General features: G+C 36.6%; 1 protein-coding gene across 4 annotated transcripts in view; it reads left to right on the forward strand.

Annotated features, from left to right (window-relative positions):
* TRAPPC8 (trafficking protein particle complex subunit 8) overlaps positions 1-21,573 on the forward strand; it is a 49,081-nt gene extending 27,508 nt beyond the window's left edge. For 2 of the 4 annotated variants that reach the window (XM_048938498.1, XM_048938500.1), the window contains 14 exons: positions 785-859; positions 1,485-1,611; positions 2,605-2,762; positions 3,210-3,652; positions 5,781-5,928; positions 6,922-7,018; positions 7,784-7,852; positions 7,960-8,000; positions 9,267-9,452; positions 9,994-10,095; positions 17,013-17,060; positions 18,390-18,535; positions 20,083-20,172; positions 20,527-21,573. In XM_048938498.1, coding sequence (XP_048794455.1) covers positions 785-859; positions 1,485-1,611; positions 2,605-2,762; positions 3,210-3,652; positions 5,781-5,928; positions 6,922-7,018; positions 7,784-7,852; positions 7,960-8,000; positions 9,267-9,452; positions 9,994-10,095; positions 17,013-17,060; positions 18,390-18,535; positions 20,083-20,172; positions 20,527-20,761 — 1,965 coding nt within the window. In that variant the 3' untranslated portion in view covers positions 20,762-21,573. The remainder of the gene's footprint in view (positions 1-784; positions 860-1,484; positions 1,612-2,604; positions 2,763-3,209; positions 3,653-5,780; positions 5,929-6,921; positions 7,019-7,783; positions 7,853-7,959; positions 8,001-9,266; positions 9,453-9,993; positions 10,096-17,012; positions 17,061-18,389; positions 18,536-20,082; positions 20,173-20,526) is intronic. The other 2 variants (XM_048938499.1, XM_048938501.1) reach the window with 1 other exon arrangement.
* Positions 21,574-21,884: the final 311 nt, after the last annotated feature.

Consider the following 21,884-nt stretch of genomic DNA (forward strand, 5'->3'; position numbering starts at 1 on the left):
TTTTCTATAACGAGTATTATAAAGCCTAATGTAAAGCAAAATACTTCAACATCTTGTTCTATGTGCGGCATACCTATGAAGTCAAAGTAGGCACCTTGACCAACAGAAATGACTGGTAGAGTTAAGAAATGTTTTATCTAAGCCTCTTTCTTACACTCTCTATGTTGAATGTAGTGAAGACTCTGTATTCTGAGAGATGGTGCTGGTGCAACACAGGAATATCTAGATACTTCTACTAGAATTTAAAATCAATATTTTTAGTATTGTGGATGCTCTGCTAATTACTGTTTAAATTGACACTTAAACTAATGTTGCCAAAACTCTTTTAAGGACTCTTCTGAATACCATATTTTGAAGATCTTAATGCATTCTAATATATGGAGTGTTACAGTAAAATTGTTAATGTGGGTTCTTAAATGAAATTTTTTATAATGTAGTGATCTGTACATGCTGCAGGTTAGACACTTTGGGTTTCGTATGAGTAAGTCTCAATGATTACCATACATCTGCCCTTCTATCTGGTCTGTACTACTACTACTGCAATGATACTGCAGATACTTCTGTATCAGTGAAAATATAAATTTGAGCCATTTTCACCAGGAGGTCTTAAATTTCTCTCTTAAGTAAAAGTTTGAGTTCTCAGCTGCTGCTTCAATTCAGGGAGCTAGTCTGCTATCTGAAATATATGCTTTCTTTTTCCTCAAATGTTCTAGGAATACTGCGAGAAATAATATTTAATCTTTTCCTACTCAGGAGTAATATCTGAAAAGCTTTTTCTTTTCAGGGAACATGTGATGATGATATGATAGGAACAGAAGCAATAGCAGAATTTCTAATTAATAGTGAGGAGACAAAAATGGTGAGTAGTGTACTCTATTCAATACTGAAAAGACTGTTTTTAAAACTTTGAGATAGAGTTCAGACTTGCGACCTGAACTCCTGGTAAAATTTAGGAAATGTTACTGATATGTGAAGAACTGGATCTTTTAAATCTTATCCATGTGTATAAATATCCAAAAGGAAAATGTAATAGGACAAGAGGTGTTGGCCATGAGCTGAAATGTAGAGTGTTCTGTCTGAACATTAGAAAATACCCTTTACTGTGCAGGTGACAGAGCATTGGCACAAGCTACCCAGAGAGGTTGTGGAGCCTCCCTTAGAGGTGTTCACAACGTAACTGGGCAAGCAGCTCTAGAGGATCCTGCTTAAGCAGAGTTGTTGGACTAGGTGACCTCCAGAGGTCCCTTCCAACCAAAGCAATTCTGATTTCTGCCTCTGTTCAAGTTAATTTTTGTGACAACTTAGGATTCTTTCTTAATGTAACAGACACTTCCCAGTAAATGACTTAGTTATTGTCTGTGGTTGCATCTAATGCAACAATGAAGTATCAAAAGTAGCCATGATTCGCTTAAATAATTGGACATTTAAATGTAATAATACTTTTTTAGTAGCAACAACAACAAAAATTTAACGTATCTCCACAGGCGAGACTAAAGCTCTTTCCCCATCAAACAGGGGAGCTACATATTCTGGGAGTCGTTTATAATCTTGGCACTATTCAGGGTACTGTGACATTAGATGGGATAGATCCTTCTATTGGATTACAGTCAGGTAAGTACATTGTTCCCTCGAGTGTGTCTCTGGAAAGGGGAGATGTGGATTCCATGGAGTAGAACTAAATCCTGTTTAATATTTGACTATTATGTTGTGAGGTCTGTCTTCAGATAAAGAGACAGAAATGGGTAATAACTGGAACAGGAAACTAATGAATTGACACCTGTAGGAATCCTGTGAGAAAGAAAATAACTTCTGCCAGGTGCATTCTTGTGCTACTTTTAAATCTATGGAAATTCTGAAACATTTAAATCAAAATGCAAACATTCCATCTAGGGTATCTGTAACAAGTTTTGACTCCTTTGCTGTTTATTTGTTTTTTTTTCCCTTTTTCAACTTTTGTCTCAGTGTTGTACTAAAGTTCTTGGTATAAATAACCACACTTAAATTTATCTGATAGTTCTTTTTTATTTTCTTTCCTTTATATTAATGTATAAACGCTTTAATTGCATGCTGGTTAATCTGCTTTAAGACATTCATCTGACACACTAAAGAAAACTTAATTCTTGGATAAAATAAGGATTAAAATACTTGAATTAACATACTTAAAAGTGTCTAAAAGAAATAATGAAGCTTGATTAACTATCTCTGAAGTGAAAACCTTATGGCTGAATCTCTGGAATAAAAATCATTTGAAGAGTGCTGGCCCCTTTTTGGAAGGAAATGGTTGATGCTATGTTTCTTCTAGCTTGGAAATTAGAAAATTTAATTAATCATGTTCACTTATTAATTATCCCATTCAATCTGGTGTTCCTATTCTCTTTGCTGCCAGGACTGTGAGCATTTATAGAGGGCAGAGTTAGTTTACAACGTGTATCTGGCTCTCTTATTTGCAATAGCAATACTTTCTGTGTCACAGTAGTTCTTTGTCAGTGATGCTGCTTAGTCTGCAGTAACAAAAAAAAAAAAAAAGGAAGTTCTGATCACTTTTTAGAAAAAGTTACTTGAGGTATTTAAAAAAAAAAAAAAAGCTTTTAAAAATTCTTTCAGGGAAATTTGTCTCCAATGGGTTATCTGTACGAGGACGACAAGACTTAGAAATCCAAGGGCCTCGACTTAATAACACAAAAGAAGAAAAAACGTCTATTAAGTATGGACCTGATCGGCGTTTAGATCCCATTATTACGGAAGAAATGCCTTTGTTGGAGGTATGCAGTTATTTTTCTATTCATAGTATGGAGCAAATTGCTGAATGTAGAGCCACAAATTTGTTAATGTTTAAATTTTTCCTGCTAATTCATGACCTGTTAGTGCCAAGTCTGTATCTTGTTTTCCAAGAGAAACTTATGGCCTTCAAATTAAGTTTTGAAATTGTCACAGTCGTCTTAGAATGTTTAGTTTGCAGTATTTGTAGCCAAATTATTATGGGGTGTAGGCAAGAGGCAGAAAAGGTTTTTTTGGTTTGTTTGCCATATGTCCAGAGTACTTCAAGTGAGTTAATTAAAAAAGTGATTGTTCTTCTTGGAGTTATTAAAGTGGTCTACCTGGTTAATGACAGCACTTACAGTTTAAGTGTTTTGGTTGTTATTTTTTTATGTCTATTTGTAATTTGATTTGATGTTCAGAATCTTTTCCTCCTGTTCTTTCCAATACAGGTGTTCTTTATAAACTTTCCTACAGGACTTCTCTGTGGAGAAATCAGAAAAGCATATGTAGAGTTTGTGAATGTGAGCAAGTGTCCTCTTACAGCGCTGAAAGTTGTGTCCAAGCATCCAGGATTTTTTACTTTTGGTGCAAATACTGCTGTTCTAACACCACTAAGTCCTTCAGCTTCTGAAAACTGTAGTGCTTACAAGACTGTTGTGACAGATCCTACCTCTGTGCGTACAGCGCTGCTATCTTCAGCTTCTTCTGTAGACTTTGGGGTTGGCATGGGAGGTCAGCCTGAGGTAATCCATGTCCCACTTCCTGACTCAATTCTTCTTCCTGGGGCATCAGTGCAGTTGCCAATGTGGTTACGGGGACCAGATGAAGAAGGAGTTCATGAAATAAACTTTTTATTTTACTATGAAAGTATTAAAAGACACTCAAAAATGTGGTAAGTTATCTACTTCTTTTGCTGACCTACTCACTGGGATGTTAATAAGCACATAAACATGAGCTTTAAACTTAATGAGTTGCAGTGAAGATGTTCAAGTGGCTTGTCTGTAATTGTAAAATAATATTTCTATAGTGTTACTTGATTTGTGTGAAGTTGTACATGAAGTGTGATTTACACGCTTTTATGGAATATTCTTTTTTCATTTTTTTTTTAATGTTCTTGAGACATTGGGCAGTTGAGTTTGATAACACAAGCTAACACTATTTTCACTGAATTAAAATTTACTTATTACTTAGTCTCAAGTTCTGTCCTTGTCCCAGGCTATAAAGGCTCAGGAGAACTTTTCCGAGAAACTAGTTCTTCAAAGATTCTGGAGTAAATAATTATTTGTTCTGGAAAGTGAAGACATCAGCGTTTAGAAAGCCATAGCATAGTTTTATGGAACAGTTACATTAAGAAATGAAGACTCTCTTACTCCTTTCTTCAACCCTTCTGTACTGTTTTTACAAGACTACCTTACAGTTGTTACAGTTCAAGTCTAGAGCTGAAAATTAAGTTTTAACAAGCTTTATTTAGTTTGCAGCCTTGTAGGAAAACTGGTTGCAGACTTAATAAATGTAATTATTTAATTTTCTGAGGATGATTCTACTGGGGAGCTGCATAGATTGTTAGATTTGTTTGCTGGGAGAAATGTGCCTCAGCCTGCATTAAGTAGGAACACAGACTAGAAGGAATGCAGGTTGAGTCAGGACTGGGAATCTGTCTGTCGTATTATACAGTTTCAGGATAATGGTGCCTTAGGTGAGGTGTAGTCCAGTGTACTTAATGTCAGCTTGTGGCTGGAGCTTGTTTTCCTGGTTATTTCTGACAAGGAAGCTGAACTCGCATTGTGAGACTGCTTTATCATGTAAACCAAAGCAAAGTAAGCTGAAGATGGTCAAGAGTAGATCAACATCTTCCTGGAATTAAATTACAAGTTGTTCCTTCAGACTTAAAACTGGCATTTCAGAAAATACAGACAAATTTTCATTTGGCTTTATTCCTTATTCCTACAGGTCAGCTTACAGATTTTCTTGTTTGTTGTGGCTTTTTTTCCAAAGAATGGAGCTTATTTCTCCTTTGATTTCATAGAATTCAGGAAGTGAGGTGTTAGAGAGAGTGGGATATGGTTACTTAGAGACTGTATTTATTCTCTACTGTGTTGAAGTTTCCAGGGAGACTTAAATATGTGAAATTGTCTAATAATTGTTCCGTAGACTGACCATGATTCTTAAATTTCTGAAGGGTGGTTTAATTTGTACCACTTGTAAGTTATGCTGACACCCGTATATCACTGAGGATTGTCTGCAAATCTTAAGCTTATCCTATGGATTGTGATACTATATTGAAATGCAGTTTAGGAAACCAGCGATATCTTTATTCTCTTGAGACAGAAGTATTACACTCATGTATTTAGCAGACAGTACATGTCAAATGTATACACATCTCTATTTCCATATGAATGTTACTGTAGTGAAAAAGCTTATGTGTTTTTATGGGGTTCAAGAAGTTTACATATCTTCAGTAATACAGGAAGATAACTTTTATGAAGGTCTTGCTGGCCTCAGGGTTGACTGCATCTGGAAAGAAGCAGAATAGTGCTGGCTCTCAAAGTAAACTTTGAAAACTCTTTTGTCAGAATTTGTTGAATGCAATAGTATTCTGGGAGCTTTAGTGAATGTTTCTGCAGGAGATGTGACTAATTACTAGAGGGCCTTCTATGGTTTATTTGCTGGAAAAACTGTATTTTGTGGTAACGTTAAATGGCCTAATCACTTCCCTGTGTCTTACCTGGAATATTAACAAGGTGTTTTTCAACATGGTATCATGAAACCACCATTTCTCTAGTAATTTTGAACTGGGTAAGAATCTGTGTATTTGATAGGTGCCTGTCCAGTGCAGTATGATTGTTTAGTTTTCTGTCAAAAGTGTGTAATAGAAAAATATTGTCTTGATGACTAAGGGAAATAAATAATCTAATGACCTTAATGTTGATGAGAAATGTAAAAGCTGGACTTGGTGAAGTGCTCTGGACACCAGTCCCAGTTCTTCAGAATGTCTTTCTCCTCTCTTTCCCGTTTCCTAGTCATAGAGTACTAAGGCACACTGCAGTTATTTGTACTAGCCGGTCTCTGCATATTCGAGCTACTGTCTGCAGAAGTAATGCACTTGAAGATGAAGAAGGCAGAGGGGATAACATGTTGGTGTTTGTGGATGTAGAAAATATCAATACTGTAAGTTCGTATTTTTAATAGTGATACTGTTCTTCAGTTCAGCACATGTGTTAATGTCCCCAGTAGAGCCAATACTTAAAGCTTTTTTGTACTATAACTTTGACTGGAAATATTAAGTGAGCCTTTCATACTTAATTGTTCCAATTAATGTTAGTGCTTTCTTTCCAACAGTAAAGCTGTGTGTCAAAACTGTGGGAATCTGCTGTAACTGTTTCTATCCCTAAGTGTGATCTCGAGCCTTTTTCTTTGAGCTCTTAGCAGAGCAGGTGACATTACTTCAGTCTCACCATGCTATTTCAAACTTACTCAACTTTTTTGGTTAAAATTTGTTCCCATTTTTTCAACCGTAAAGCAAAGTAGTTGAGTGCATTGCTTATTAGAACTCCTGGACACATAAATGGTGGTAGAATCACAGAGCTGATCTGACATTTTGTGTTGTGTGTATGCTTTGGTTTTTCTTCAGCTACTAAGGTGAGGAGGAAGGAATGTGCTATAAAGCATTTATCAAATTTGCAGATGGCGCTATGTGAAACTTAATTTTCCATTGTCATCTCCTTTCCCTGAAAGAAAACCAACCCTGAATGTTGTTTTTTCTCATATGTAATAAAAATCCTAAATTCCTGGGATTTAGTATCTTGCAAGAATGCTGGAGTAATCTTTAGAAACTAAATGCTGTTGTGGATAATGGTCTCTGTTGGAGGTTTTTTATAGTTGCTAAAATGCCACCTTGGAGGGAGTTTTTCTTTGAGATTTTTTTTCTTTCTGTAGTTTTATTTACTAGAATTAAATGTCTTAGATTGTTTCACATTGTAGTGGGTCCTCAATCCCTCCTTATCTCTCGTGCATATTGTTGTATTGCACGTGGTTTGAAATGAAGAGTTAAATAGAGTTTCTAGCTGTGCCATTTTGTGACAAATGCTTACTTTGCAATGGAGAACTTGATTGATCAACTATGATTGATCTTATCTGACATCTTTTTTGTTTCCTTTTTAGAGTGAGACTGGTGTTAAAGAATTTCACGTAGTACAAGTTTCAAGTAATAGTAAGCACTGGAAGCTTCAAAAATCTGTGAACGTTTCTGAAGACAAAGGTGTGTATCCCTATTATCAAAAGGACAGTAAGTCCAGCTTCTGCCTGATGAGGAAACTAGTTTTCCAAGGAGCTGAACTTTGAGAATAATTCAGTTGTAAAAATTGTATGTCCCTTTCGAACATATTGAAGTGACCTTAAGCTAAACCTTAATTTTAAAAAATGAGTTTAATTTACAGGTAAATTATTTAGCTGTTATAGAGAAGTACGTGTCTAGATTGGCTGATAAGTTGCCGCACAGGAGTAATGTTTCACAGCCTTCCTTTATTTTAATTTATTTATAATTATCATTGTGTTTAACTCATCAGTAGAATATTTGACAAATTTTCTATTCAGTTATTAGAAATATGCACAATTGCTAGCATTGTGTATCCTCCCTTAGCTAATATAATTGTTTCTTTTTGAAAAGACAAAATGAAGGCAACAAAAAGTCAACTGTTAATTGCATCTAACAAATGGTATCTTTACATGTATGCTGATGCTTTTTCTGCTTAAAAATGAATCTAGACGTGTTGTCTTACTACATTAATAATGAAGGTGAACTAGGCATACTTTTTGTCATCTTTCAGTTCTTTCAGTTTCTGTCAGTCTCCTTTAGTCATATAGGTAGGATAGGTTAGCAGAAGATTATTTGCCTGAGTAGATATGCTACTTGAGTGTGATCAGTGTGTTTTTTTTATCTGAAGTTCAAAGGCTGGCTTGTTAATAAGGAATTCTATGTAATTATGTTAGAGGCAAAAAAATAACTTGCTACTTTTTCTTTCAGACACTAAACTTGCTAGCAGAGAGAAAGCAAAGTTGTGCTTTAAAGCAGTGAAATGCAAAAACTCTGAAGGTAAGTTTTTCTGAATATGCTAACATTTATGAAAAAATAGTCAATCTTGTGTTGAAATTGGGATTTGTCATGATGCTGAGAGGGTGCTTTCTTTTCTTATCCCTTAGAAAGCTACACGTTTGCAGACATCGTCTTTGGAAATGAACAGGCAAGTGAACTGGTGGAACTACATACTTGTGCAGCTATCCTACTGCAAGCCTCTTTTTAAATGTAAAAGTATGAACAGCTCTCCTTGCACAAAGAAGATTATAGGATAGTCTGGTATTTTTGGTTGCTGACTTAACAGTTGAAGTCTTTTAGGAGTGCTATGAGATGCTAGCTTTTTTCCTTCTTTTCCAACTCCTAAGAGCAGTTTTCTAGTAGTTATCTGGTAGAAATCTGAATTTCATTTTTCTCAATTATCTTTTTACTAAGGTAAGTTAAAACTTCAGATTACTCTTGGTACTCAATGTTTTTCCAAGACTTGAGAAAATAGAACATTTGGTATCAGTTCAGAAATCTACACTGAGACAGTGGATGTGATTAGGTGGATGTCAGTACTAGACTACTTGTTTTCTACATGTACATCTGCCTTTTAAAAGTCAAACTGCTTACTACAATTTAATTTATAAGCATACAGATTGAGTTTAGGACTAAAAAATCCAGTTAAGCTTCCCTAATGGACTTCAACTTTCTTCTAAGAAAAGGTTCTCTTCACTGGGGTGTTATAGAGGGGTCCCTCCTTTCTAGCAAGTTAACTACTTTTGGCATAATTTTCTCATTGAGTTTGAATATTCTGCTGAAATTAGCAGCTTTGCAACAGTATATTCTAATCTAATTCCTCTAAATGGAGGGATTAGGAACCTGAAGTTTACTTGCCATGTTTTGTCCAAGTAATATTGCTGTCAATCTTAAAACCACCAGTTCTTTAGTAAGCTTTTGGTGTTTGGAAATGCTTAGCGCGAGTGATGACCCAGTACTTCTGGCTGTGCTTCTTACAGTAGGAAATATACTCTGCAGTCTCTGTTATGGTGAGCTAAATGTGCATCCCTAACTCTAGCAAATGCTTCTTGTTAATTAACCTGAAGAAAGTATTATAGCAATAATGATTTGCGTGTGAGTTAGCCTATAGGGGACACGCCAACTCTCTTCACCGTACTTGATCACGTAGTGGCATGTCTGGTGGAAATAATTAAAGATCTTATTTTTAAATCCAGTCTTTGTGGTTTTAGGCCAATATCTTTAGCTGTATTCCACTGTGTTTCCTTGGAGGTGTTTCTGCATAGTGCTAATCTCAGACATAGAAACCAAAATGTGTGGAATCCTCTAGGTTTGCAAAGAGCTGCTTGGAACTCAAGTGCTATGATTCCTGTTAAAGGATATACTTACGTCTGCTTACATCCTGTTCTGAGTCCTTTTTCTTTATTTCTTGCAGATAATAAGTTCAGCCAGTCCCTGTGCAGACTTCTTTTTTCAAAGCTTATCTTCTGAATTGAGAAGAACTCATGTACAATCTCAAACTCACGCATCTCAAAGGGCTGTGAAGCAATCATTTGATGAGGCAGTCAGATTGATACAAAGATGCAGTGAAGTGGACTTGAACATTGTTGTACTATGGAAGGTATGTTTTTTTAAGTTTTGTGGAAGTAGGTTATGAAAGTAGGTAGATGTAGAAAATAATAAATATGGCACCTTGAACTTTCAAGCATGCTTAGAAAAATTGTATCTTTAAGTTTTGTATAAAATAAAACTAATGAACTAAAGTAAGCAGAGGTAGTCTTAATATTGTTAGTTTACCAACTGTACTTAAATGATTTTTCCAATGTCCTAAATGTATCCAGTTCTTAATGTTCTGTTTTTAAAAAATTAAACTGAAAATTGTGAATTTTGTTATGCTTGCTTCTATCAGAGAATTGTAAGAGTGTGACTCAGTTTGCTTAAAAGAGGACACAATTATTCAGAATACAAATAATATGTATGGCAATTAACAGTCTGAACCTGAGTTATGTGTGCTTACAAAGTTAAAAGCATAAACATAAATACATGAGTCATACTAGCATTGGAACAACTCATCTTCCACTTCTGGAGAAAGTCAGTAGTTCTGTATTAAGAAGCTTATCATTTAAAAAAAAATTGTCTGCTAATGTCTTTGTATTTTGTAGGCATATGTTGTGGAAGATAACAAACAGCTTATTTTGGAAGGCCAACATCATATTGCCCTTAACACAGTTGGGAAGGAGGCGTTTTCATTTCCTCAGAAGCAGGTAATCTACTATGAATTTTTTTCTTAGCAGATGCTTTTTTTTCCCCCAAATGGACTTGATGTGCCACCTTGTAAACGGAAAAAAATGGAACCACTTCTTGTAAAATATAAGACTTGAGTAAGGTGCCACTGTTTGGTTGTTTCATTAACTGTTCTCTGTTATTTCAGGCTGGGTCTAGGCGGTTATTAGTGGTATTATGTCAAGTTGATAGTGAAATGATGCATTTGTTTTAAGAGTTACAAAATTAAAATTATTATGCACAGCTTCTAATTGAAGATCTTTATTGTAATGTCTTAAATAGAAGAGCAGAAACACTGGGGGAAAGTAGCAAGGCATTGGAAGTTTCAATGGAATATATCAACTAATAGTTTACTATTTCATGTTCCATATGTACTATTTCATAGCCTATTTGCTTATGTAGAGAAATTAACATCTGTAAGAAACTTGTGGGTATTTCTTGTTATGTGAAACAGTAATAACAATGGAAGTTAAATTGGTGTAAAAATATGTATGTTAGACACAATTTTTGCATTATGATTAATATGCAGAGCAATATGTCTAGAGTTCTGCTAACCAGTATAATGCTGAGTTTTGTTGTTTTGGTGCCAGTTTCCTTATGTCTTCCAGCATTACAGGATTTTCCTTTTAGTCCTTTTGTACTATGGAATAGATGGGATGGGACATGTAGTTTGAGCTAAATTGCCTGCTCTTAATTCCCACTGGGGATAAAAGGAAAATCAAGGTTGAATTTCTGAAGAGGATTTTTTTTCCTCTTGCAAAAGCAAAAACCAAAACCTTTGCATGTATGAACTCAAGCTATGCTGAACATTATTTTACTGTATTGGTCTAATTACGTCTACTCTTACTGGTGTTTTCTTCCTTCTCTTAAGATGTATGTAGAACAATCAATAGCACTAAATATCTGAAGTTAGGAAGTAGAATGCTGTGAACTTCTGCTCCTGACCTCATTGAGGTCTGGTTCTTGCAAGTCATTGGGGAGAGAAGCAATAGGAACGAATCACACTTGTATCCTAAAACAAACATGGCATGAACAGTAGACATGTAGGGATGGGGACTTGCTTTTTTTATGTTGACTGTATCTAGATGGCTTAATTGAATTTAGTTACTTCAAAGTAAGTGAAATGAATCCTGCCACCAGCAACAAAAAGGATCGGGATGTATCCACAGTTGATTTTGATGGTTGAATGCTACTGTTCTACAGATTATAGAGACCACATTCTCAACAATGTTCTTGTTACAACTGCAAATAAAAGCTGCATTGATTAATGTATTTGCTTTAAGTGTAAGGAGCCAATTTTCAGAACTTATTTGGAATCACTCTGTGCCTCTGAAGCAGAAATCTTTCTGCACTGTCATGCAGTTGAAATCTAGTTTATAAAGAGGATAGTGTTGTTTTGTTTTATTCTTATAGTATATGCTTAATTGGTACATCCTCATGGTAACCAAAGCTCAGTCTGAACTTAGACTTCAGTAGCTCATAATGTCAGGACTGTTGAGAACTGAAGTCTTTTACACTCACTTTGTTTTGATTGGCATGTTTTGTCACAGGAGAGAAAAGAAACTCCTGAGATGGAAGATGAAGTAGAACCTTACAGTCATCTAGGTTGAAAAAGATATCCAGGATTACCAGCTCAATCATAAACCTGTCCTACCAAGTTCCATCACTAAACCATGTCCCTTGTTGCCCTATTCATGCATTACTTAAATATCCCCCAGGGAAAGAGAGTGCACCTGTTCCCTAGTCAGCCTGTTTCAGTGCTTAGCCACCCTCTCCATTAAGAAATTATTTATAACATCTAAAGCTTCCCTTGTACAACTTGAGATCACTTACTGTCATTTTTCACTTGAGAAAACAGGCTGACACTCTCCTTGCTAAATCCTCCTTTCAAGTAGTTGTAGATAGTGATGAGGTGTCACCTCAGGTGTTGCTTCTCCAGATTAAACAATCTCAATTCCTACAGCCACTCCTCATAAGTCGTCTTTTTTTTTCTAGTCTTTTCATCAGTTTTGCTCTTCTCTCTACACATTTGAGTAATTCCTCACCCTTGTAGTGAGGAGCCCAAAACTCTATGCAGTATGCAGACTTTGATCTCTCTTGTGCTGTGTATGAGGGGGTAATTGCTTTACTAGGCCTGCTGGCCAGGCTATTTCTGGTGAAGGTCAAAATGCCATTGGCCTTCTTATTCACCTGGGCACACTGCTGGCTCATACTCAATTGACTGTTGACCAGAACCTACAGATTCTTTTCTGTTGGCCAACTTTCTAGCCTCTCTTTCTAAGAGTATAGTTGGAAAGATATAAAATATAATTGCTGGGTCCCACAGTTGAGTCATACCAACATTTTAGCAATGTTAAATGTCCAGTCACATGACAACTCATCAGTTTAGATGCCTCTCTGCAAAGCCCTCCTACCCTAAAGCAGATCATCAGTCCTAACTACCTGGAAACTTACTGAGGGTGCTCTTGATCACATCATCCAGATTGTTGATAAAAAATGTTAAACTAGCCCCAGGTCTGAGCTTTGGGGAGTGCCAGTGGTGTCTGGCAAGTGGTTGAACTGAGCTCTATGCATTATGACTCTTTGAGCCTGGCCAACCAGCCACTTTGCCTAGGAAATTACATACTTGTCCAAGTTGTGAGCAGACAGTTTCTTGTGGAGGAGAAACTGGAGACAATGGTTCCGAAAGCGTTGCTAATATCCAGATAACATCCACAATCTTTTCCTCATCTAGTAAGCAGGTCAGCATTTCACAGAAGATTAGGTTAGTTAGGCAGGACTTGCCTTTTATAGACCTGTGCTGGCTGCTTCTGATCACTTGATTATCTTGTATAATAAATGATTGATACTTTGCAGCAGTTAAATATGTGGAATGAATGAAGTAAGGAGTTTAAAGAACCCCTGAAATGGGATTAAATTAGGCTATGCGGAGGAAATAACATACTTCATCTGTTAACGTTTGCATATTCTCTTTGAAATACTTAGCTCTTGAATTAAGGTTATCCAAGCAGTGAAAGGGGATGAGGGAAATCCCAAATTCAAACTGTATTTGTGACTTAATGTTTTCAGACTTCCAACAGTCAAACAGCATCTTTGTAAATCTGTGTTCTGTACTAGTCATCCAGCAAGGTTGGAAACTAGGCTGTTCCTGGGTGTCTTGGGCTGACACAGAAGTAGTCTGTTTTCTGAGGATTAGACAGCAGAGGGAGATGGAGATGCATGCTTTTTACTTCTACTTTATACAGTTTGATAAAGGGCTGCTCAGTTCTGCAGAACAAATCTGTGTGCAAGCTCTGAACAGTGGAGTCAACTAGGATGCAGGCGTTGTTGCTCTGTGCGTTTCTTGTTGCTTTCCTTTGTTATTGTTGCTCTTTGATTTTTTTTTTTTTTTTTTTTTTTTATTCTTTACTTGAGGAAGCTTTTTCTTCATGCTTTAGTAACCAGCAGCAGAACTGTTGCTTCTGGCAGTGCAGCAATTACCAACCAAGAACGGTCTCACAGTAGATTTGGAGAAAACATAAGACAGTACTCATTTCCCTTGATCTTACTTATTTTAACCTTCTAAACAATTACTCTGATCTTAACTGGATTCTTCAAATAACTTGCTCTTAATTTTGGGGAGGGTTAATTTCTATGTACTTAATGACTTCTGCTTTGTCAATTGTTGTCTCTCTGTGACTAATTCTTTGCCTGCCCTTAAGGGGTTTGGTTTGGATCTGCCCAAACTTCTAGGACTTGTCAGAAAAACAAAGCTTTAGTAAACATCTGTAGTAGAGAAGCACTAGATTTGTTTGGTGTTTTTTTGACAGTTTCTCAAGTTCTTCAGACTGTTGCTGGCAGACTGGTAATTGGTGTGCATGATCATCTTAAGGTTTCTAAGCTATGATGTTAAGTCTGACTGAGATGCAAGGACAGGTAACTTCTGTTTGGTTTTTGTGGAACACATTAATGCATACAACCACAGACATGGAATAGGAAGCATGATGTGGTTATTTGTTTTCCATAACAGCACAACTTGCCAGAGTACTTGATTTAAAAAACAAAAAACCAAAAAAAAACCTGTCTGGTTTCTGTAAAACACAAGATAGCAGAGTTGAGGAAAGGTTTAAAATGCTTCCGGCTAAAATTTCTGTATGTACCTGCATTAAAAATGGTAAAAGTAAAGTGAAATTCTGTGAGCGCTTTATCTGGAAGCTCAAATGTATGTGTTTTGTTCCCATAGGAATCATAGAATGATTGAGGTTGGAAGGAGCCTTTAAGATCATCTAGTTCAAGCACCCCTGCTATAGGCAGAGACGCCTCCCTCTAGACCAGGTTGCTCAGAGCCCCATCCAGCCTGGCCTTGAGTGCTTCCAGGGAGAGGGCATCCACAACCTCTCTGGGCAACCTGTTCCAATATCTCACACCCCCACAGTGAAGAATTTCTTCCTGCTACCTAGTCTAAATCTTTCCTTTTCCAGTTTAAAACCATTTTCCCTTGTCTTGTTGCTACCTGCCCTTAAAAAAAAAAAAAAAAAAAAGTCCCTCCCTAGCTTTCCTGTAGGCCCCTTCAGTTACTGGAAGGTCACTATGAAGTCCCCTCAGGGTTTTCTTTTCTCCAGACTGATGAGCCCCAGCTCACCCTGACCTCATAGGAGAGGTGCTCCAGCGTTTTGATCACTTTGTGGCCCTCTTCTGGACCTACTTCAACAGCTCCATGTCCTTCTTTTGTTGGGGGCTCTAGAACTAGATGCAGTACTCCAGATGGGGTCTCATGAGAGAAGAGTATAAGGGCAGAATCACCTTCCTCAACTGCCTTCCTGCTGGTCACACTTCTCTTGATGCAACCCAGGATATAGTTGGCCTTCTGGACTGCAAGTGCATACTGCTGGCTCATGTTGAATCTTTCATCAACTGACGCCTCTAAATCCTTCACCTTAGGACTGCTCTCAAGCCAACCTGTGTCTGTGCTTGGGATTTCCCTGACCTTGCACTTAGCTTTGTTGAACTTGATGAGATTGGCATGGGCTCGCCTCTCAAGCCTGTCCAGGTCCCTCTGGTTAGCTTCCCTTCACTCTAGCTTGTCAACTAGGAATTCAGTATGTAATTATATTGAACTGGATGTTCAGTATATAATTATAAATGTTAAACCTCTTTCCTTCTGATAATAGTAATGACAACTATGCCTTTGGAGCTTACTGATATTTCTGTCATTGGATACAGATATGTTTTTTAAAACTGCAGGGTTTTTATCTGTTTAAGTGGATGAGTTTGATTTTTTTTTTTTTTTTTTTTAATTTCTATATTTGAAAACATTATTTAATTTTTTGTTCTGATCATGTTTAAAAGCACATTAACCTAATTATTGTAAGGATTGTTTTTGAAATCGAAAATTTTAGGCTGTCTGATATTCCTTAAACTCTTCAAAATGATTTATATGTGAATATACCATTTTGATGCATCTATTGGAAAGGATGAAATTCTCATGTTGGAAGTGTCCTCTGAGGTTGAGCTATATATTATGGGTATATCTGTATATATTTTGTTGCCTATTAAATCTGTCATATAATTCAAAAGATGCATTGATTAATGTGTAGGTTTTGACTCTTCCAACCTCAGTATTCTAGTTGCAGGAAAAATCTAAAACTGATGTGAAAAATACACGATTTCAGAAGTATAAATAATGATAATACACAATTTTATTTCAGAGTAGCGAAAAACCTCTAACACTTATGGTCTTTTTTTTTTTTTTTTTTTTTTGCAACTACTGAATATATGAAGGTGGGGAAATCCTTGTACTTGAAACAGTAATCTTGTTTTTATTTTAAGTGCATATCTTTGAATTATGGCCTATGTAGATCGTGGCTTTGGGCAACAAAAAGCTTTCTTAAAAACAGCTTTACTAGCACAAATTGTACCATTTGTAGCCATTGGGAGACTACTTTGGGAACATTGTGGTTCTGCTGGTACTGTCCACTTCATGCTTCCAATTAAGAAACCCACGAACTTGAATGTTGCTGTATACCTTGACATTCTGGTCAATCTTGTCTGTGCCACTACCATTATGTATGGATGAGATTTTCCAATTACATCTAAACCATTTTTAAAGGGGAACACCTTGAACACTGTTATGGCCTTCTTGTATGGAATATGTGGTGCTTGCTGTCTCCTGGCAAAGCCTCCATGAACCTAAGAAACTGGAGTAGGTTAAGAGGCTGGCTTTAGGTCTCAACTTTTGTTTTTTTTTGTATTTTTAAAGGCAGAACTTCATTTGAATTGTTGTTCTAGGAGCTGAGCAACAAAAAGCCACCTGTTTAATTTTTAGTTTAGTTTTGCTTTACTTCTAAGTGTAAATAGCTGAATGTCTTGAGGTTTTTACTTCATGCATTTTTGAGGGGAAGGTATAGGTCCCAGGTGGATATGGGCATCTTTTTTGCAGCCTTGATTCAATTTGTGAAGCTCCAAAGTAGGGAAGGAATTTAATGCATCTTTAAACTTGGCATTTTATTAGATGTCTCTAAGTAGCTATCTGATCTGTATGCAGATCTTGGTTAACATTTGGAAGTGCTTAATTCTCTCCAACAGCATTAGGTGAGAGAAATATGTGCTAAATGTCTTGTTGTAGTCTTTGTTCCAGATTAAAAATAAACAAATTACAAAAACTAGACATTGAGCAGCTCACATTGCAGGAACAGACATTGTTAGTTGAATCTGACATCTAGAGGGTGACTGGAATTAAAATTCAGCCCTGTTATGGTAAATTGTTAATCTTGCTGCCTTTCAGCAGAGTAGGAGTATTGGAACTAAAGGCTTTGAAATATTAACAGCATTTTGCACTTTCACCAGTGAATGTTCCTGTTGTGTTTCATGATGTCTTTGTATATTTGTAGAGATAAACCTTCATATTTGTCTCTTGTAGGGTTTAAAAAAAATACTCGGGAGTTCTGATTGGGAGGACTTGGAACAGGTAATTCACTCTAGGGCACATTACAGTGTGTAGGATGTTGGCATGTGGTTGAAGTGGGAGTTTGAGATTAAAAAACAAAACAAAAAAGTAATGTGAACTCTAGAAGCTAGTGTTTATCCTTCTGTTAATTTCCATCAAATTAGGTACCCATTAGGTAGGGAGGAAATACCCAATTCATTAAAACATTAAAGTTATATGATGGGGGAGAAGTGTATTTCATACATTTCAAACTCATTTCATTCATTTTCAAACTAATCTTCTTTGCAGTAGTGAAGGATTGCAGGGGTGATTGGAAACCTGATTGGTTTAGTTTCCTGAGTATTTCAGCAAAGGTTTACAGATTGTTTGCTGATTTCATTGAGCCCAGTGTGTATGTTTGAGTCATGTTTTGTTGTCTGTCAACTTACAAGGTACAGCTCAGCAGTGTTAATTGAAAAATATTACTTTGTGCAGTGTACTGACTTATTGGTGTGTCTAAGTCTTCCTTCACTCTCTTTAATAATGGCATTGTTTGCTGCAATTTTTTTTCTAAAGGTGGACTTTTTTACAGAATAGGTTCATAAGGCCTTTTTCTCAGTAAATCCTGCTTGAAAAATAGATTATGTTGAACGCTGTTCAACAGAGTAGTGATGTAATGCTGGACCAAATGCAGCCTGATTAACTCATTTGGTGTTGCATCTTTCTGTCATCTGATTTCTTCTGCTTCAGAGGTTGGATCCCAATCTTACAAGCAGAATTAAAGTAGTGTCCGTGCTTTACTTGGGCTTTCAGCTGGGAATGAGGAAAGGCAACTTGTATAGCACATTCTTGCAAATCTAATTTGTAAGGTAGTCTGCCTTTTAAAATCCTTCTGTCATTGTTAGCATGTTGTCATAAACTTCGTTTTTTGTTTTTTTTTCTTGTGGATCTGTCTGGAAAACTTGGCTACTGGCTTTCCTTTTAACTTCCCAGTGTAGGTGATAGGCTCTTTAAGTTACAGCTTTTGAACTAGGGAACTGTCTGAATGCTATCCCTGTTTCTTAAAAAGAAAACAACCAAATCCCAGCAAATCACCACAACTCTAGCAGAATACTTGTGTGAAACTTGCACAGATGTTCACGTGCACCTGTGAAACCTCTCAAAAGAGAAGGTAGCAGAAGTTGTATTGCTTCTCATTTAGCATGCTTAAATACAGAATGTGTTGGTAAAAAGTTACTATGATGTCATGGGCTTATATTCCTGGAGTTACAGTTCATAATTAAAAACTTGTAAATTCTGAGACTGGACTTTTTGTGTTGTTTCATAATGCCTTGTTTCAATGCTTTAAGTGTCATTCTGAATTTATTCCAGGAATTACCAGAAACAGCACTCCTAAAGTTTTTTCGACCCGAAAGTGCACCAGTACCTGCAAGACCAACACCAGAGCAGCTTTCCAATCTTATCAAGACAAGTCTTCATTACCCAGAGTCCTTCAATCACTCTTTCCACCAAAAGAGGTTAGCAGGATGGATTTTTTGTAATCTTTGAGAATATAATTAATTTGATATAAATCCTACTGGGAGATGAACATAGATCATAATGTGTAAGATAAAACAGTATGAGTGCCTCAGTTCAAGGAAGGCGGGGGGGAGTTCAGTGGAGGGCTGCAAAGATGATGAGAGACATGGACCACCTCCCTTATGAGGAGAGGCTGAGAGACCTGTGACCGTTCAGCTGGAGATGACTGGAGGGGGGACTCCTATCAGTTCTTGTAAATATCTAAAGGACAGGTATCAAGTAGGTGGGGACAGACTCTTTTCTGTGGTGCACAGCAACGGAACAGTGGGCACGAAAGTGGAGCACGGGAAGTTTCTGAAGGTGTGTGAGAAAGAACTACTTTACTTAGAATGTGGTAGGGCACTGGAAGAAGCTGCCTAGAGAGTTCGTGGAATCTCCTTCAGGTATTCACTACTTGCCTGGATGCTTTCCTAGGGATTCTATTATAGGGAGCCTGAGTTAACAGTAAAGTTATACTAGATGATCCCCAGAGGGTACCTTCTAACCCCTACAACTCTGATATGCAGGAGGGAAAGCTTGCTGAGTTCCTAAATGTGCTGCTTCAGGAAGGTATAGGTAAATTGCAAGTTCAGTGTAGAAAAACAGGTTGTGGTATTACAGTTTGCAGTTCTAGTTTTAACTACAACTGTTCTCAAACAGCAAAATAAATATTCTGAGTTTATGTGTATTTTTGAGGAGTGTCAAAGGAAGAAGCAGCATAACTACTTGAATACTAGCAGGTAATTCTAAGTTTTATGTTAAGAACTGTTATGTCTACAGTACCAGACTTGATAACTTGAACTATGGCTGGAACTTCATTTAGAAATGGAAATGGTAACAGTTTAGGTCACTTGTGTCTTGTCTCTTGGAATAATCTCAAAATTAATCTGTTTAAAATGCTAGTGTGAATCAGCTGCAGCCTGTAAAATCTTGGGCTCTTCCAAAAATAAAATGGTGTGCACGAACTCCTCAAGTTCGTTTCCAGACACAAAAAGTATTTGCAATTATAGCTATTTAGATTTGAGTTGTGTTTTTCTGAGAGCTCTGCTGTGTTTATACTAGCATTTACTTTAGTTTCTGGCTGTGTAAGTTGCCACCAGAGGTATTTTTTTATTTACAAAATCTTAACATTTTCAACACTTCATAAGGTGGCATATTTTAATGACACTTATGAAGCGTGTATCATTCCAGAAACAAGACCAGAAAGAAATCTCATTTTTTCTAGTAGCTCTTCTCTTTTTGATCAAGTTTAGAATATTTAACTGTTCAGCAATGGCAAGGGCTTCCAGTGAAACAAATCACTGGTTGCATAAATAACTATTTCAGCTGCAATAGTTTGTACCGCTGTCTGTAAATATCTTGGATTGCTCTTTCTGCAGGATTATTTATAAAAACAATCATACTAATTGTGGACAAACATACCTATGAGCTCTATTCAGGATAAGGGCTTTAATTAACACTAAACATATGCACTGTTTGATGTGCAACTACTTACTTCTCTTTGCAGCCTCTGTCTGGTCCCTGTTACTCTCCTACTTTCCAATTGTTCCCAGGCTGTTGTAGATGTGATGATTGATTTGCGGCATAAAACAACAAGGTAATGTATTTATGTTGATTACAAACATTTTTTCTTCTTAGTTCTAGGAAGTCTTTCAAGTTTTAAGGGAAATTATTGTAGGCAGTCAATCAAAAAGACTCAGTAACTTCTGGGATTCCAAAGAAGGCTGACAGTTGGCACTCTTGCATCTGAAGGTGGCGGGAGTAGTAACTTAGTTTTGTAATTCCTGACTTTTGAGAAGAAATTTTGAGAGAATGTAAACAAATTTCTGTAAAGAACTGATGATGGACACAAAGTACTTTCTGAAACTTTGGATAAATGTTAAATAAAGGGCTTGTATAATCTGTGAATATGTTTCAAATGCAGACAAGTAATGTTCATCTTCTTTTTCAGCCCAGAGGCACTAGAAATCCATGGATCCTTTACGTGGCTTGGGCAAACACAGTATAAGCTTCAACTGAAAAGCCAGGAGGTCTATAGCTTGCAGCTGAAAGCTTGCTTCGTTCATACGGGTGTCTATAATCTTGGAACCCCTAGAGTATTTGCCAAGCTAGTGGACCAAGTTACCTTGTTTGAAACAAGTCAGCAGAACTCTATGCCTGCACTGATTATTATCAATAATGTTTGACCACTTCTGAAAAATCATACTAAAAGACAAAATAAATTGGATTCTTTTCTTATATTGCTGGTTGACATTTTGCTGCAGTTTTTTGAAATAGCACCTCGAACATCTAACTTGTTACTAGAGATCGTGTAGAAAAGAAAATAGCAAAATACTCAGACTTGTCAATTTGTTTCTCAATGCAACGCACGTTGGACTGAAAATACGTTTATCCTTTTGTATAATGTATTTCTTCTCTGGTAATTAAGATATTCATAACACAAAGTAATCTTCAGCTCCAGATCTGAACATAGTTCTGTGTCCTATGCCCTGTCAAAAATGCAGCTTGGCTGCTGTTACAACTTCCAGCATGGCGTGTTTAATATTTGTGGCTGTATTAGGATATGGTTCAGGAAGAAACCCTCACTGGCTTTTTCCTGTCAAAAGCCATTAGTCATAATAAATCCCAACCTTACTGTGAGTTAATAGGGTGTCTCCAAACTGTTTCTCAATTCTTTGGTTTAAAAATTTGTTTTGAGTTTTCAAGTCTATGAAAACTGGTGACCATTCGAGGTTCACAAGTCCCACCGAGGGTGTTTCAAAAATAAGTTTCAAAAATAATTTTTTCAACTAGTTTCAGTATTTTTCTCACTCATCTCAACACAGAATGCACTATGTCACAACCATGAGATTGTCATTTAAATTGTCACTGCTTTATTATGTAACTATAACAATTGATCTGTTTTAAAAATTAAATCTACTCAAGATTTTCAAGAAATGTATTATATTTATAACAAATGTACTGTAAATAGAATAAAACATACATCATATTCACTGTATGGAGTGTTGCCTTGGATTTTTTTACTTCCCTTTTATACAGCTGTAGCAATTTACAGGTGCTGATTTTTTTTTTTGTATAAGAATTCCATTGTGTACTACTTCATCCTTGTCTTGTTTGCTCAGGTGAAGTTCTTTTCCTGTTGTCATTGTAGCATTGGTGTACATGGCGAATCACAGAGGTTGCTGTATTTGCCCTTTCTGGAAGCAAACCTCAGTTCTGCATGGGGAATGTCAGTTTTGTGATGGGGAGTTGCTGTGTGAAGTAGTCAAGTGCAGCAAAACCAGTGAAGAGTTAGGAGGTGTGGCTTAT

The sequence above is a fragment of the Lagopus muta genome, chromosome 3 (assembly GCF_023343835.1).
Source record: "Lagopus muta isolate bLagMut1 chromosome 3, bLagMut1 primary, whole genome shotgun sequence".
NCBI classification, from domain to species: Eukaryota; Metazoa; Chordata; class Aves; order Galliformes; family Phasianidae; genus Lagopus; species Lagopus muta.